This window comes from Dasypus novemcinctus, chromosome 10, assembly GCF_030445035.2.
Source record: "Dasypus novemcinctus isolate mDasNov1 chromosome 10, mDasNov1.1.hap2, whole genome shotgun sequence".
NCBI lineage: Eukaryota > Metazoa > Chordata > Mammalia > Cingulata > Dasypodidae > Dasypus > Dasypus novemcinctus.
Window position 1 is genome coordinate 56,456,536 of NC_080682.1, and position 15,759 is coordinate 56,472,294.

General features: G+C 41.0%; 1 protein-coding gene across 11 annotated transcripts in view; it reads left to right on the forward strand.

The window, feature by feature from the left end:
• The window catches only part of SLC1A2 (solute carrier family 1 member 2), a 177,821-nt gene that overhangs the window by 112,751 nt on the left and 49,311 nt on the right, over positions 1-15,759 (forward strand). For all 11 annotated transcript variants that reach the window (XR_011649918.1, XR_011649919.1, XR_011649920.1 and 8 more), the window contains exons 3-6: positions 344-496; positions 2,280-2,530; positions 7,995-8,163; positions 12,664-12,790. Coding sequence is in view for 8 of the 11 variants with exons in the window: in XM_058305572.2 (XP_058161555.1) it covers positions 344-496; positions 2,280-2,530; positions 7,995-8,163; positions 12,664-12,790 (700 nt within the window). In the remaining 3 variants the exon portion in view is untranslated. The remainder of the gene's footprint in view (positions 1-343; positions 497-2,279; positions 2,531-7,994; positions 8,164-12,663; positions 12,791-15,759) is intronic.

The window sequence follows — 15,759 nt, forward strand, 5'->3', positions numbered from 1 at the left end:
AATACCAGGCATTGTAAGTCATTTCTACTGCCAGTCCCTGTTTGGCTATAAGTGAATAATATCCTCAAAGGTGGAGTCAGGTTACCATTTCATACTCCCATAAAGCCTTGAGAAGGCTCTCCTTAACTCCTCAAATACTGCTCTTTAGAATAGTTAAAGCCACAGAAAGTTCTTTCACTAGTCATAAAAATCAGCTTCACTTATGTAATAGCATTTTTTGTTACATGTTATTCATTATCTGTTAATAGAGAAGCATAAAAAAGGTCAATGTCATTGAAATAATCCCCTTAGCTATTCATTTGACTAGGGCAAAAGTAAACTCAGATTTTCTTCTTCTTTATAGGTGTCATCCTGGGGGCAGTATGTGGAGGGCTTCTTCGTTTAGCATCTCCTATCCACCCTGATATGGTTATGTTAATAGCCTTCCCAGGGGATATACTCATGAGGATGCTAAAAATGCTCATTCTTCCTCTGATCATCTCCAGTTTAATCACAGGTAAGCCCACTTCTATCGATGCCTGTTCAAATTGGATCATCTTCTTGCTCCAGTTTTTAATTGACAGTGTAATCTCAATTTGGTATGGGTGCAATTCTTTGAATGAACAAATGTGACCCTGTGTGTCATTTCACTTTAGAGGCTTGGTTTTCCTGTCTCTAAAATGGGAATAATTAACAAAAAAGGAAAAAGAAATACAGCTACATGTTAAAGTGATGCTATCTGTAGTGATATGAGTGTTTAATACGTAATTTTCGAATATTTCTGTTCAGAAAGTGATAAATAGAAAAGAAAACTCTGTTATAGGCACAGAATGAGATGGGTGTTAAAAATAAATGAACTGCTACATATTGGAGCCTTTTGAAATTTTCAGAAGAAAGTTATCCTTATGTGTGTGTCATCATGTTCACTTGTTTTCGGCTAAAAGAATTAATTATTTTGAGTTCTTCATTTTGAATTTTTTCCTTATCTGTAGGCTTAAATTAGTTAGTTTAGAGCCCAAGCTCTGAATGAAGAATGAGAAACTGGGTTTTAGTCCTTATCTGCATGCCAAGGAGCTGGGTCAACCTTGGGGAAGTTGTTCCTGTGGACTAAGCACCCAAGAGAGTCAGATGCCAAGTCAGGTTGTTCTAAGTCAGGACATGCTCATAGATGAATGACCAGTGGACCTTTTGACCCAGTGTCTGGAAATGCAGGAACTCAGGGACTGGTGGGGTCTTATCATTCCACCCCAGATTGAGGGAAGCTGTGCTTTTAAATCTTAAACATTTAAAAACATTTTAATGTTCCTCTTCCAAACCAAAGAAAATCCTCTTTATGCCTGTTTAACAGACCATACATTGGCCAACCTGGTAAGGAAACCTAGTTTCTATTTGACTATAATTAGACCTTAGATTGTAAGGAGATGTGGGTCATTTATGGGTCAGCTTAATTCAGAAAAGTTAATGTCAAGGACTTCCTCCTGCTCAGCAAAAATAACTGATCCTGAGAAGGAGGCTCAATGTTGCACTCTAGCAAAAGTAGGAACTGAAACCAGGAAGTGGAAAAATTGGGGAAAAAAACCCAATGGAGGCTGGAGTTTTTGTGACTTGTTTGGAATTTCCTCTGTCAATCACAGAACCTGCTGTTTTGGAAGTGAAGTGCTCAACTTCTTGTGTGGTTCTTTATGTTCATGTTCTCTGATCCCTACAAGAGGTCAGGAAATGTGGTCTTCATTGTTTCACTTCTGAGAAACTAAAGGGTTTTACTTGATGGCTGTTTCCACACTCTGGATTTCGATTATAAGAACTATATTCAAAAGAAGATTTGAGGCATGACATGGGGTTACCAGTTTTCTTTTTTCAATTTTCCCAAGTGAGGATATTAATATATAATTAAAAATAAATTAAAAAACTAGCACATTCCAGCCATATAAATTCATAAAAGAAAGGATGTCTTAACATCAAATAAGTAAAAAGAACATAATTTCAGAATTAAACATAGAATATATTCAACTTTAACTCCCTATTGCAGACTGACTAAAAAAGTTATCATGAACTTTAAAAAAATTTTTTTAAAATGCTGAACCAGATGATCTCCAACTCTCCCCACTTCCCTGGAATCCCAGAAATATCTTTGGAAAATAGAATCTTAAACTATGGATTGACAGACTATTCAGCAGGAGATGGTTAAATTAACCACCAATGAATTGGAGAAATTTGGAGCCAAAGTTTACAGGGATGCTGAGACATGTAATGACTAGAAACGTAATATATTCATCCTCCTGAATTCTTTTCGATCCCAGGGTTGTCAGGCCTAGATGCTAAGGCCAGCGGCCGCTTAGGCACGAGAGCCATGGTGTATTACATGTCCACGACCATCATCGCCGCTGTGCTGGGAGTCATCTTGGTCTTAGCCATCCACCCAGGGAACCCCAGACTCAAGAAGCAGCTGGGGCCCGGCAAGAAGAACGATGAAGTGTCCAGCCTGGATGCCTTCCTGGACCTCATTCGAAATCTTTTCCCCGAGAACCTTGTCCAAGCCTGTTTTCAACAGGTAATCCAACTTGCCGTTGTTCTCACCTCTTCAGCCTTCTGCGTCATCAGAGTGATCTCTTAAAGACTGTTTCAACAAACCAGCTCTGGGTTTGCTTAATTATCTCTGACTAGGCCCAGGTAAACTGGTTTACGAGGTAAACTGGGACGAGATCTTGGGATTGGAGTCTTATAGATTCCTTTTTTTTTTTTTTAAACTTCCCTGTTTTGTTTTGTTTTTTTTTTTTAACCTTCCCTGTTTTTCAGATGTCTTACTGTCTCTCTGCTCTGGGATCCTCCTTCCCCCTTTTGTCTTTTGTCTCTTGCCTCTTTTTTTGTTTCTGTTTCTGCATGGCACCCAAGAACATGTTTTTATCACCCTTGCCAACAACCCTCTAAAGCACCCAGTGGTTCTCAGCCTTGGTAGTGGAACAAAATCACTTGTGGAAATTTTAAAACACACATGCCCTACAGTATCAGAGTCTGCAGGGGTGGGAATGAGGCTTGTGTATTTTTTTTTTAATGGTAAAAGTAATGCATAAGGATTGTGAAAAAGTTTAAATAGTAGAGGAGTGTATACATTTTACGTAAATCAAAATTTTGAAATCCCCTTCTCTAGAGCTACTCATATTGAGAATTTCACATTTCCTCCCAGATATTGTCTTTGCCCGTTCCTGCATGTATGTGTGCACAAGCTTTAAAATGGTGCAACCCAAATGGTGCTGTATTATATATATTGTGTTGTACCTTGCTTTTTCATTTAACAGTATTTTAGAGCCATCTTTTCTCTTATTTTTCACAATCATGTAGTACTTTTAAAGGATAAATTCCTAGAAGTATAAATTTCATGCCAAAGCATTTTACATTTTAAGTTTGCTGGATGTTGCAAAATGGCTCTATAAAAATTTGTAGTGATATATACTCCCATCAACTACATATAGACATATAGCTTTCTAAAAACTGGTTTTTTAAAAAAAGGTGATTCTGCTGTATGAAACCACCGAGTAAGCTGGTTGGACTCCACTAACCAGCTTGCTGTCTAACCCCACGGCTGGTTTAGGTTAGAATACACCTCTTCCCATTATTCCAGGAGGAAACAGAGTTTAGACCCAAAGATATAGGGCCTCCTTCAGTTATTTCCAGGTAGTCACCAAAGAATGAACTTGGGAAACTGTAGTTTAGAGGGAAAGCCGTGCTCCCAGATGCCACCAAAATGCAGTTGTCTACCATGGCTGAGTCCACATTACTCTGGGCTGGGATATGTTTTCCAATTTCAAATGCCCTTTTGGAGGCCCTTGTAGCATGGAGTTATGTTAAAGGGTATTAGTCCAGGTGGGGGATGCTGGACAGAGGGTGACTAGAATGTCCATGGAAGGAGATGCTGATTACTGGTTGGTGCTCTCTTTGTATACGGTAATGTGTTTGCCTCTGAGACAGCCTGCTTAAGAAGATGAATTTGCTTTCCTTTAGGTGATAGACACAATTAGGTGCCAAAAATATTCTTAACTTTCTGAAAGGAACACTCTGAAACCGTACTGCTGGAAGCTGAGCTGGTAGAAGACCTGGGCTTGGGCCAGGGCACGAGAGGGACAGGAAAGGATAGATTTGGCCTCCTTCCTGTGCGCTGCAAGAAGGAGAGGCCCTTCATCTCCGTCACTCAGGCAGGACCAAGAAAGAAGCAGGCAGGCACTTGGAACTGTTGCTCTCTCTCACCTTGGCAGTGGGTTTTTGTGGGACCGGCCATGCTCATGTGTAGTGCCTGCTCTGCTGGATGGACAGTCTTTGCATATACTGCCTGCAACTCAGAATATGGGACTGAGCCATTCCCTGCCCTACCTCACCTAACCTCACCCTTCCACTGGCAAAACTCATATAAAGGCTGAGTACTTAGTCCCCAGCTAAGTCCTGGCTCATTGTCCTGTTGTGTTAGGATAATCAGAGGATTTTCAGGGTGAGGTATGGATGGGTGGGGTATGGATATCTTATGCCTGACCTCAGTTATCCCGGAGGAAGGAAAAGGATCTCAAACTAGATGGAATCCCATCAATTTATTGCCTTGGAGAGAGCTTAAGAAAGGGGAAATCTTATCAGATCATGCTGTTGCATTACCAGAGAGGAAGGACTAAAGAGCTGTGCCTACCATGCCCATGAGGTGCAGCTGGAATGATTTAACGTAACTTTTCTGGGATGAGGGACTTCCCAACCATGCTGGACATAGAGATATGCACAGGAAACTGAGCGGTTCCCAGAGAGGAGGCTACCTTAGCTTGAGGTGACAGAGACCAGGTTGGTCAAATGCCCACATCTTTGAGAGATGAGAGGTCTCGTGCTTGATGCTTAGGGTTCACTGAACCAAGGTAGGGTCTTCAAGAGAGTAACTAGCCTAGAGGCTGGGCAGCATCACCTGTAAGCATGAATCAAGTCCAGTAACAGTGACCACATGAGTTCTTCCCTGCCAGGGAATTGAGTGATCCTCATATGTTCATTCACCTACTTATGAACACCTACTGGGTGCCAAGCTCTCTGCTACGCAACTAGGATGTCTCAGGGGGTGAGACAGACAAGGTCCCTGCCCCACGAATCATACATTCAAGGGGAGGGAGATAGACCAAGCAAACAAAAACCAGGGACATGCAAGATATGTGAAGATTAAGACGCTTTGAAGGTTAGAGGCAGGATCATGGGCTAAGAGCAACTGGGGGAAATATTTGAATTGCGATATAAGGGATCAGAATGAGCTAGACCTGAGTATAACTGGGTGATGAGACTTCCAAGCAGAGGCCCCACATGTGCAAATGCTGAAAAGTGTCTGACATAGAGAGAACTGAAAGGAGGGCATTGTGAGGGGAGGGGAAAAGGTGGGGGAAGGGATGAGACAATGCCAGAGGAAGGCAAAACCCGGCTCAGGTAGACTTGGTGGGCCAGGGACAGAATTTGGGGAGGTGACTATGTTTCTATTTTTAAAAGATCAATCTGGCAGCTATGGGTATAGATATAGCTATAGGTAGCTTAGGAACCTATAGACTCTAGTTAGGCGAGTAGAGAGGTGGGAGGTCAGCTAGAAGGCTCTTGCAAATTTTAAGGTGAGAGATGATGGTGACTTTGACTTGGATAGACTAGACTTGGCATCCAGATGGGGTTGACTGCTTCAAAGAGGCTCCTTGAATAAAGAACTCAGTCAGAGAACACTCTGTGTCAGTGTCTCTACTTCCTCAGCTTCAACTTCAGCTACTGGACTGTGTTCTTCAGGAACTGGATTTTGAAGGCAAACATAACTCACTTTGAATCCTGGCTGAGCAACTAACTATTTGACCTTGGACTAATTATTTAGCACTATGATTGGCTTAAGATGTAACAGATGTAAAACATGTAGCATCATGCCCCCACCTGACCCTGGAGGCAGGTCCATGACCATTACTATTATTAACCCAAGCTATGGCCTCTTTAGCATCTTCAGTATGGGTCTAAAGTTGGCTCCTGGCCCCCCATCTTTCCTGGGAGCTTAACTCTGTTGTTCATGGAAGCTTCCCTTCTGACTACTCCTACATTCTCTCTTCCCTGACCAAAGGGCCCATGAGCTGCCCATTTTCTCCATGCACAGCCAGTACTGGGCTTTCTTTCTCCCTACACAAGCACATGTGGCCAGGCTGGGACACCCCAGAGAATGCTGTCCCCCTTTCTCTACCATTTGAAATAGCTGATCAAGATGCTTACCATTGGGCCCAGCTGCAATAGGATCGCATCCAAGAGTTTAACATGTGGTGAGGCTGTGAAAGAACTTAGTAGTAATAAGGTGATCTGAGTTGAAGTCCCCACTCTACCAATAAATCTATGACATCCAATAAGTGGTTTGACTTCTCCATGCATCCTCTTCCACAGCTACTCAGGGTTCAGCCATCTGTTGCCTACTATGTGCTGGCACTGGCATTCTAGGATTCTATGTGAGTTCTATTTTAATACTTTTGGAGGTTAGTGTTTCTGTGGATTCAAATGTCAGTTTTCACAGCACTCTGCATGCAGGATGCCTGGAACCTTTAAAAATAGTTCAGCTGCTACGGATGTTGAGACTTAGTGTGAGAGGTTCCTTGGGAGGTCATTTGCACTGATACTTGGAGAACATAGAGCAAGGCTTGACATGGCTGCCCAGAAGGAGCAGGTATATTCCCACCTTATGTTTGGATCCAGGCTATGAGCAAAACTGCTCTGCCTACCATGGCAGTTGCTGGCAGCTGGCATACCTGGTGCCCAAATGGAGAGTTCCAGTAAAGCCCAGTTCTGGAAGAAGCTCAAACTGAAAGCTGGCCTGTGATTACTCTGCCCAACAGGAACCAGGCAAGGGGGTGGGGGGTGGGAGCAAAACAGATGGATTATGAGTTGCTGATCTGACCCTCTCACACTTATTCTTGACCAGACCCAAGGACTGTCACAGGGGCAGGAGGAGCATCTAACCAGTTCTCACTTTGAGAAGATCATCCAAGTTAGACTTGTTATTGTCTATGAAGTACAAAGCTACAGTTATGGGAGTGAACGAAAAAGACATCATCCCCCAACTTTAAATTCATGTCTCATTACTGGGCCACATTGCTTATAGTACATTATAAGTGAATTTTATAAATCCTGTAATTATCTTGTGACAAGGACAGTCATATCACATTGCATATGTGTTTAAAAAAATCACTGTATTAAACATAAACATAAAATATTCCCAATTTTCATATTCTTATTGTAGCATTTCTAAATTATTTTTAATAAACTTCATTTTTAGAGAAATTTTATATTTACAGAATATTTACAGAAATTACGGAGTTCCCATATAAACCCTCTCCCCTTTGCACATACTCTCCCCTATTACTAACACCTTGCATCAAAGTGCTGCATTTGTTAAAACCAATGAACAAATATTGATACGTTATTATTAACTGAGTTTCATAGTTTACATTAAGGTCCACTCTTTTCATATACACTTCCATGGGTTTTGACAAATGCATAATGTCCTGTATCCACCATTACAGTATATGCAGAATAGTTTCACTAGCCTAAAAATGCCCTGTGCTCCAGCCATTCATCCTCCCCTCTTCCCTTTGAATCCCTGGCAACCACTGATCTTTTACTGTCTCTATCATTTTGCCTTTTCAAGAATGGAATCATACAGTATGTAGCCTTTGAAGACTGGCTTCTTCCACTCAGTATTGTGTATTTACAGTTCCTCCATGTCTTTTTGTGGCTTGAAAGCTCATTTCCTCTTAGTGCTGAATAACATTCCATTGTATGGCTGTGCCATAGTTTATGTATTCACCCACTGAAGGACATTTTGGTCACTTCCAGTTTTGGGCCATTATTAATAAAGCTGCCATAAACATTCATATGCAGGTGTTTGTGTGACTCTTAATGATTTTTTATGTATTGGGAACCGAAAAAGTTGTCAAGGCCTTTGTTGACCTTTTAGACCAAACCTCATCTTCATGCTTTTCTCCCCAATCTATCAGATTCAAACAGTGACGAAGAAAGTCCTGGTGGCACCTCAGTCAGACAAGGAGGCCAATGCAACCAACGCCGTTGTTTCCCTGTTGAATGAGACTGTGACTGAAGCCCCTGAGGACACTAAGATGGTTATCAAGAAGGGCCTGGAGTTCAAGGATGGGATGAATGTCTTAGGTAGGCAACCTGGTGATCCCATACCCACATTCTGGGGAAGGCACCCCTGTTCTTCTGCAGAAGAGGCTTTTCTAGGACTGTCCAAAGGAAGCACAATGCCAGAGGCACCAGCAGCCTCATCCCAACACTTCAGCATCAGTCACTCCCTTCTCAGAAAACTCATAACTTCCTTGTCCTCTAGGTGGAGCAGGAGGCTCTCTCTGGGGAGTGATAGAGGGTCCCTGGGACTGGGAGTAGAGAGATGAGGAAGCAGGGGATGGGGCAGAAGAAAGGCCATGAGAGGACATGGCAGCTATGGGTCAGGTATGGGAAAAGGAGAAAGAAAAAAGGGGACTAACATACATGGCGCATGTTCTCCACCTTCCCTGACTTTCTGCATGGTGTTGGTTATTCACTTTCTCTGACTCTCCATTTCATTAATTTATGGAGCTCATTCTTTCATTTCTTAAGAATTTCTTTGAGCTGCCCCTGTGTACCAGTACTATGCTAGGCATGGGTGATGTACCATTGCAGTTCTCACAGTCTATAAACAATTCAATGCTATCAATGTTGGAAGAATTTGGAGTTGGTGCCCAAAAAGGACATTGCAGCTTATCTCATCTTCCTCTTTGGGATTCTAATGAGCCCTTTTCCCTACTGAGTCCCTTTTTAGCATGCCATTCCAGAGGTTCTTTTGGCTCTGGAACAGACCAGACCCAGGTTTGGATCCTGTACGGACCACCTCCTGGTTATCTGACTTTAGGCAAGTTGTTCCACTTCACTGACCCTCATTTGTAAAAGGAGGATAAGATAGGCAACTACTTTGTAGCTTTGGGTTGTGAGGATTAAATGAGATTGTGCATGTAAAGCACAGTATATTACATATCATGTGCTCCATTTGTGTGAGCTGTTGTCATTATTAAAGGTGGGTAGAGAGCTGAAGAGCTCAATAAGAAAACACCACCCACACAGGCAGAGAATCCCTGGTATGTGAGTGCCTCCAGTTTGCTTAGTTTACTCCCCACTCAACTCCTGAGGCCACTCCCTACCATAAATCCTCATTCTAGACAATTAGAATGTTGTCCCCAAGACAAGATAGAGGGACAGTTGGCCATAAGATGGTAGAAATGGAAGATATGGATAGAAGAAATATTTTGATACCCAAGCAAGGTTTCTAAGGATTTCAATAAGAGCCATTTAGAAATGGATGAGCTCAGTGGCCCTTCAACTTTGTCATCTGGTAGTCCATCTCAGAAATCAAATTCCCATGTCTCCTTACTAGGGTTGCCAGATGAAATACAGAATGCCCAGTTAAATTTGAATTACTTTTAACAGTAAGTAATTTTTCAGTATAAGTTTGCCCCAAATATTTCATGGGACATACTTATACCAAAAATTTTATTCATTACTTACCTGAAATTCAAATTTAACTGGGTGTCCTGTTTGCTTTTTTGTTTTTTCTAAATTTGTTAACCTTACTCCTTATTCATCTAGGACTCCCCATGAAGCAGAAGCTACACCAAGGGCACTTCTTTGTTTGGCCTAGCAGGGAGCAGATTAGTTAAATGAAAGTGCAGGAGGAGATAAACTGACTGGTTGCCTGGCAATGGAAGATCAATAAACATTGTTGATAATGGTATGAGGTGAGAAGTGGAAGGAGAAAGGAGAAAGGGAGAATTCCTCTGAGAAGGAGGGTCTACAAACATCTTCAGTATCCACTCCTGAGCAGCTCTTCTCCCACTGAGCCCAGATCTCCATGACCCTCTTTGGTCCCTTCCAGTCGGTCATAACTGAGACCCTAACCCCAGATGTCAAAGTGCCTCACAGCCTTCTGCACATCCTGGAGGAGGTTGAGGCCATGAGTAATGGGGTCAAGACTTTGGGATGAATCATCCAAAAGATTTCCCTGGCCATTTCCAGAGTCTTGGTGGATTCTGGGAAGTCACATGATCTTTGGTTATACTGGGGAGTTTCAACACAATTCACTATTCTCTCAACCTCAATAATCAAGTCTAAGAGGGCTTCAAATCAAACACCCCCGTTCCAGTGAGTAGGCTCAATTAGGTGATGTTTATAGAGGAAAATGACAAGCTGGATAGGGGTTTCCATCCAAATCGAGGCTCTGGAAAGCCAAGGGAAATTAGACTGTTGAGAAACTTCCCATTTACAGAGCATTGCTGAAACAAAGGTTCTTTCCATGGTGTTCCAAGAGAGATGGTGGCTGTTGCCTTTTCTCTTTTAGGTTTTTATTTTTTGCTTTGGAAAGTCCCAAGGATAAAGCATCACAATAAGTGAAGATAAAACCTTGGCTTGGCTTCCCACTTCCTTAAGGATCTGTTTCTCCCAGGGCCCACTTCTGGGTTTCATCCTAATCCCATCTGCCTAAATCAGTTCCTATGAGAAATTGCTCCTTTAAAAAACTCTATCTCCTATATTATATTTATGGCCAATTTCTGCTGACCTTCACAGTGGAGCTATACCTGTTTGCTTATTCCAATTTCTTTGGGCCTTGAGACTTTCTCTTAAAATGTTCAAATGGACTAAAACAAGTAATACAAGATATTCTCAGCCAGAATGTTCACAGATTATTTCTTGCTGCACAGCTAGCAAACTCCTCTCAATAAACTTAGAAGAGCTTGGGAATGGTGGCAAGCTGAATTCACTCTCAAATATTAGTGCAGAACTGGTCTTCTTTCCTCGATCTGTTCTTCAACAAGTCTTTGTCTTTACTGGACCAGTAACTCACTTGTGAAGTCATTTGTCAAGCTTTCTGGCAGAGAGATAAAAAACAAAAATATTAAATACCAACTATTAACAATCCCAAGTTCAAGTGCTGGATTCTTTTTCCTGGAGAGCAAAGGATCATGAAACAATCTGGGTTGGTATGTGCTAGGTGTGGGGAAGTTAGTGATTTTGGTAACTAATGAAAGGTTAAAGTCAGGGGTTCAGAGAGAATGAATTCCCTTCTAAGAGAGTCAAGTTATAATGGTATAATTTACCTGGTACAGGTCAAAACTCCAGGCATAAAGGATATAATAAGAAACTGGACATAATAGGAAGGAACTGAAAACTATGCCTGCCAAACAGGGCCAGGGTAGGTGTGAGAAAGGGGAGAAATGGAGGGGCAAGTAAGGAAGGACCACACAGTAGATGTGGAGAAAGAGTCAGGTGGGTAAGCATGGCGCTGTAGCTAAGGAGCACTGTCGATGCAAGCAGTCAGAATGGGAGCTCCAAGACTGGCAGTAATTGGTAGGGAGGAAGTGATGCAGCACATGGAAACTAAGGGGAATGTGTTGACAATCAGAAATCCAGACAGCCCCCAATTAGTAATGGGGACATTGATTAGCCAGTAAGTAGGCCCCAGTCACTGGGTGGATTGGCGTGAGACTCCAGTCCTGAGTGTGAGAAACTGAGGGAGATGGCTGGAAAGGACTAACTGGAGTAGTGGGAAGAGAATCTTCTGGGGAGAGAAGACCCAGGCCTACCTTTGAAGGAACTCAAGTATGGGGCAGGTTCCCAGGACAGATACTCAAGGGAATGAGGCAAAAGCCAAAGCATTAGAAAGAAGACCCATGGTTGGGTGTCGGAATTGGTCCGGGACCTGGTACAATTCGATGTTGACATCAAGAGGACAGATGTAGAGCCCCTCCATTCCTTCCTGCTGGGTTAGGCCTGATCCTAGAGGCTGGAGTGGGGCTGGACTTAGATGGAAGTCAAGAGATAGCATCTAAGAGAAGAAGACTGAAGGAGCTAGAAACTAGAAGACAAAATATATGCTCTGTCTCTATGGTCCTAAAAAAAAATAAATTAAAAAATAAAGGCAAAAATTCTAACCATTTTGATAAAAAAAAAAGCGTTATGACAAATTAATAAAAAAACAGATTAAGTTCAAACAATTTATTTATAGATAAATGGGGGTTTTTCTGCTTGGTTTGGATTTCTTATAGCTTACCACTTGGTTTTCCAACATTCCTCCTCTCTCTCACATTAGTCATGTAATTTTACATTTAGGAATTTTTTTAGAGTGGAACGTACTAGTCTTGTGTTAATCTTGGATAAGACCCAACCAATATAGATGTAACCCCAGCCTAGACTTAAACAGCTAATTGGTCTCTGCAATTCCAGTACTGATTTCAAAGTTTGCAGGATAATCTCCATGTCCCAACAAGCCTTCCTTTGGTAATCTAATAATAATGGAATCTGCTTACACATTATTTCGTGAGTGAGCAGGAGAGAGAAGAGAGCACCTTTTAGTTTGGAAGGAAAATGAAATTGTTTTCTTCCAGGAATTAACACTCTTCATCCTTCAACTTGCTCATGTGGCAAAAGCTAAAGAAAGGCATGATTATCCAGGGGAAGGCACTTTTAGTGTGAATTATATTACTTTTGTCTTTTAATGCCTAATTCATGGGGTGACATGCTGAGAGAATGTGGCCCCATATGTCAGGAATGGTAAGAATGAGGGAGAAGAAACACATACTTGATAATTTGCTCTTCTGTGTAATGTATTTCACCCAACAGGTCTGATAGGGTTTTTCATTGCTTTTGGCATCGCCATGGGGAAGATGGGAGAGCAGGCCAAGCTGATGGTGGAATTCTTCAATATTTTGAATGAGATCGTAATGAAGTTAGTGATCATGATCATGTGGTAAGTGGGCTTGTTCTTACTTCATCTAAGTGGGGTTGTGAGGCAGCCGTTGGGTCCCTCAAGGATCCCAGAGCCTTTTAGCAGCAAAGAATGGGCATGTACCAAGTGAGGGGCACTGTGGAAAGACTTTTAGAAAGGAAAGAAAATCTCTTTTGTGGAGCTTCCCCTAGATCAGAGGATGACAAATTATGGCAGTGGGTTAAATCTGGTCTGCCACCCATCTTTTCCATAGTTTGCAAGGTAAGAATGACTATTGTGTTTTTACATGGCTGAATGAAATATCAAAAGAAGAATGGGGGAGCGGGTATAGCTCAGTGGTTGAGCACCTGCTCCCCATGTATGAAGTCCCAGGTTCAAGCCCCAGTGCCTCCTTAAAAAAAATTTTTTTTAATTTTTAAAAAGAAGAAGAATATTCTACAATACATGAAAATTATATAAAATTCACATCTCTGTGTCAAAATAATTTTATTGGCACACAGCCACGCCCATTTAGTATTTATGCATTGTCTATGACTGCTTTCCCATGATAGCAGCAGAATTGAGTAGTTAAGACAAAAGACTGAATAGCCTGCAAAACCTAAAATATTTACCACATGATATGATCCTTTACATGAAAAATATGCCAATCCTTGATCTGGGGTTGAGGGCGGGGGGGGGGGAAGGGTGCTCTTGGAAATCTGGTCTCACCCTCTAGTTTTACAGAAGAGAAAATTCTGAGACAGAGATACTAAATCTCAATTCTTAACATCAACATAATCTTTATAATATTGTAATTAAAAAGCTATTTTTTACTGATTTCCTTTATCTGTTGTGTGTCACAATAGGAGCTTTTACTTATTAAACATAATCCCAACTACCTTGAAAGGATGGAATTACTATTCCCATGTTACAGAAAAGATAAATAAGTCCTGTTGAGATGAATTAACTTGGCTATGATTACATAGATAGGGAGAAGAAGAGCTAGAGTTCATATTGGTATCAAAATCCTTGATGCGTATGCGGGTGGATCATTTGTTTGTCATGCATGTGATATTGCCTCCACTTCATTTCATGTGTGCTTATGGTCCGTAGTTATGAAAGCGAGGCTAGCCGAGGAGAGCATAAGTGTCCATTTCATCATCAAGGAAACTGTGCCACTTCCAGATCTGGAACCTTCTAGTGTCCCACCTCTATCAGACAGAAAACATTTTACATGTGTTTGTGTTAGACTCCTCTGAGAGTCCTTTTTTCTGCCTAGAATAATATAAAACTGCTTTCAAGTTAAGCCACATCTCTGTTCTCTCTTCCACAAGAACTTTGGGGTCACATTCTCATCTCTGCATGTTCTGGTACTACCACCTCCTTCCCTAACCCTCCCTGATCCTCCTCCACCTTTATGTAGGTATCTTCCACCTAACCACTATCTTATTTCTCTCTTCTTCCTTTCCTTGCTTCCTGCCCCCACCTCACAAGGACAAAAACCTCTTCTTGACTTATCCATTCTTTTGACAGAACTGGTGCATCTGTAGTAAATTCCTACTAAAACTTCAGGAATGAGTGAGCTACCTGAAGGCCCCAAGCTCTCAGATTAAGAAGATAATCCCCATGATTTCATTTATATTTAATAGAAATGGCTTATTCAGATCATTGCTTTCTTGTACATTTAAAACATGAAAACGATACTAATAAAATAATATGTTCTTTTTGATTAGTATACTGATTCTTCAGCTTTTCAGGAAATGCTAGATTTCTTCTTTTGGGTGAAGATTTAAGGCCACAAAGAGCTGCTGTAAAAATATTTTTTAAAGTCCTTAAGAGCCATCTGCGTCTGCTGAGAACTTAATAAATGGTAATATATAAAGCAGAATAGACCTCTGCTATTAGACATTAGGATCTGTTCTTGTTTCCTAGAATTTCTAACCACGTATGCATCCTTACTCTAACATACATTTCCTTTGTCAAAGAGTCTTGTGATGGGGCAATTGGTGCAAGTTCCTTTTTCATTCACATCAGCATCATTTCAATTGAACCCTTCTTAGGAAATCAAATGAGTCATGGGGATAAACTGCTGCCTCCTTCCTCTGCAGGAGTGCAAGATGGTGTGGATCAAGAAGTTTACCGGTCATTGAAATCAAAACTCGTAAAGATTGAGCATCATATCCCCGGAGATAAAGAACAGTTGTGAGGCAGGAATAAAGCCTACAGAATATTTCCTGACAGCTATTTGCTTACCCATCTTGGGACTTAGGAGGGTGTTGTGTGACATGAGATGCCAATTCTACACATTTCTTTCATTCTTTAGCTGCCCTGTCAATGTCAGCATCTAGAAAAGATGTGTGTGGGAGATTCTGCATAAAACAGCCAGCCACGTTTAACTGACACCTCAAAGCTTAAATAGATTTATATTTTATATTCTTTCTTTTATATTCCTCTCCATGTAGTGGTAAGAGTAGTAATCATAGCAAAATACAACCCTGAGGAGATTATTGTTATTATAACTGTGTTATTAAATTACAACAGATTTACTAAATTCTTGCTATATGCTTACTATTATTCCAATTCTTATACTTGTGCTAATTCACTTATTATTGAATGAAGAGATAATCATTATATAAAAGTATTAAATCATAATTGACATACTAAATATCTGCTATATGTTCAACACTATTCCAATTACTTTACATGTATTGACTCATTACTGTTCATAATAGTATCTAACAAAAATAGTTTCTTTTGTTAGCCCCATTTTCCAGTTGAGAAAACTAAAACTGTGCACAGAGTCCAACTTGCTCAACGTCACACAGATATAAGTATTGGAAATGTAAGGAAAAACTATCTAACCCGACTTCTGTCTAATTTTAGAGTGACCTGAATACAGGATCATCTTATCTACCAGCTATGTGACTTTGGCAAGTTAGACAAATAGTCTATACCACAATGTCCTAATCTATAAAATGGAATTATTGCACAATCCACTTTATAGGGTTACT